Source organism: Priapulus caudatus, unplaced genomic scaffold, assembly GCF_000485595.1.
Source record: "Priapulus caudatus unplaced genomic scaffold, Priapulus_caudatus-5.0.1 Scaffold7864, whole genome shotgun sequence".
In the NCBI taxonomy this organism is placed as follows: domain Eukaryota; kingdom Metazoa; phylum Priapulida; class Priapulimorpha; order Priapulimorphida; family Priapulidae; genus Priapulus; species Priapulus caudatus.
This window is the reverse complement of record NW_014584925.1, coordinates 2706-4356: the sequence shown is the minus strand read 5'-3', so window position 1 is coordinate 4356 and position 1651 is coordinate 2706. Positions and strand designations below refer to the sequence as shown.

At 43.0% G+C, this 1651-nt stretch overlaps 1 protein-coding gene across 1 annotated transcript; it reads left to right on the top strand.

Annotated features, from left to right (window-relative positions):
* The first annotated feature begins 271 nt into the window (after positions 1-271).
* Positions 272-1314, top strand: LOC106820162 (polyubiquitin-like). Its single transcript, XM_014824706.1, is given in 2 exon segments — positions 272-370; positions 372-1314. Coding segments are annotated over 2 exon segments (699 nt in total). The 5' UTR covers positions 272-298; the 3' UTR covers positions 999-1314.
* The last annotated feature ends 337 nt before the right edge of the window (positions 1315-1651 follow it).

The following is a 1651-nucleotide window of genomic DNA, read 5'->3' as shown; positions in this document are numbered from 1 at the left end:
CTTCTGCTCTAAGGCTGACCAGTCTGGATTTATTCGCGATTTCAAGAGAATGCACTTTGGGGAACAGTGGCAGTTGCGAGAACCTAAGCATAAAATGTTCTATAGGCCCTGCGCGAACTGTACGCAGGGCGTAGGTAGTACTTAGAGCTTAAGTGATTGATAAAATAGGGTTTATTAATTTATCTTACAGGCCAATTGAAAATGGACTGATATTTGTGTTGATTAACCGTACAAATCAACCCTACGTCAAAAAATCATTAATCGTTATATTCTTGCACGATATTTCAAGGCGCTCAAAATGCAGATATTTGCTGAAACCTGCACTGGTAAGACTTATCACCCTTAGGTAGAGGCAAGTGATCCTATCGTAAAATGTGGAAGGCCAAGATGCCAGACTCCAGGACAAAGAGGGCATCCCCCCGGATCAGCAGAGGTTGATCTTTGCTGGCAAGCAGCTGGAAGATGGTCGCACTCTGAGTGACTACAACATCCAGAAGGAGTCTACCCTTCACCTGGTCCTGCGTCTGCGTGGTGGCATGCAGATCTTTGTGAAAACCCTCACCGGTAAAACCATCACCCTTGAGGTAGAGGCAAGCGATTCAATCGAAAATGTGAAGGCCAAGATCCAAGACAAAGAGGGCATCCCCCCAGATCAGCAGAGGTTGATCTTTGCTGGCAAGCAGCTGGAAGATGGTCGCACTCTGAGTGACTACAACATCCAGAAGGAGTCTACCCTTCACCTTGTCCTGCGTCTGCGTGGTGGCATGCAGATCTTTGTGAAAACCCTCACCGGTAAAACCATCACCCTTGAGGTCGAGGCAAGTGATTCGATTGAAAATGTGAAGGCCAAGATCCAAGACAAAGAGGGCATCCCCCCGGATCAGCAGAGGTTGATCTTTGCTGGCAAGCAGCTGGAAGATGGTCGCACTCTGAGTGACTACAACATCCAGAAGGAGTCTACCCTTCACCTGGTCCTGCGTCTGCGTGGTGGAAACTAAAATTAATTGCAGTGATTATCTCGCTCTTTTTCTCATATTGCTAAAGTTTTTCACATTTAAATGAAGTTTCGTTTTGCTGTTGTGAATAACGATTCAGTTGAAATGAGATTCAGATCTTTAAATGAAACGTACCTCATCTAGGAACAGGTTTGCTATTGAACTGGCGTCATATTAGTCCGACACAGTAGATATTATTTTTCATTTAGAAACGTGTAAGATTTTGTTCTCACTTTTAGAACTGAGTAAAGCTTGCATGGAGTGTGCATCTAGCAAAATTGTGATTCACAGTACTCGATAATAAATGTTTTAAGCTACACATTTGTTTTCTATTTTTAGTTACTGGTGTATGAATGCTGTTTACATGGAAGTCGACCTGTGTGAATATAATTGATGAGCAATACACGTACATTTTCGTTCAGAAATATTTTCGTAGATTAGCTTGATCAATTAAATCGTTCATGAGAATCTTCTGCGGATTCGCAGATTTCCGGGTTTTGGTTTTCATTTTGATCATTCTTGAGATCGATGCAAAAAAACGGATAAAAATTTGAGGGGGGTGGGGTGTACTTTTCGTGTCAAAGTGGATGCCATTTTTAATTTGAACTTCATAACAAGTGCCGCGGAGCGACAGCGCTCATCTAACGTCTACTGCG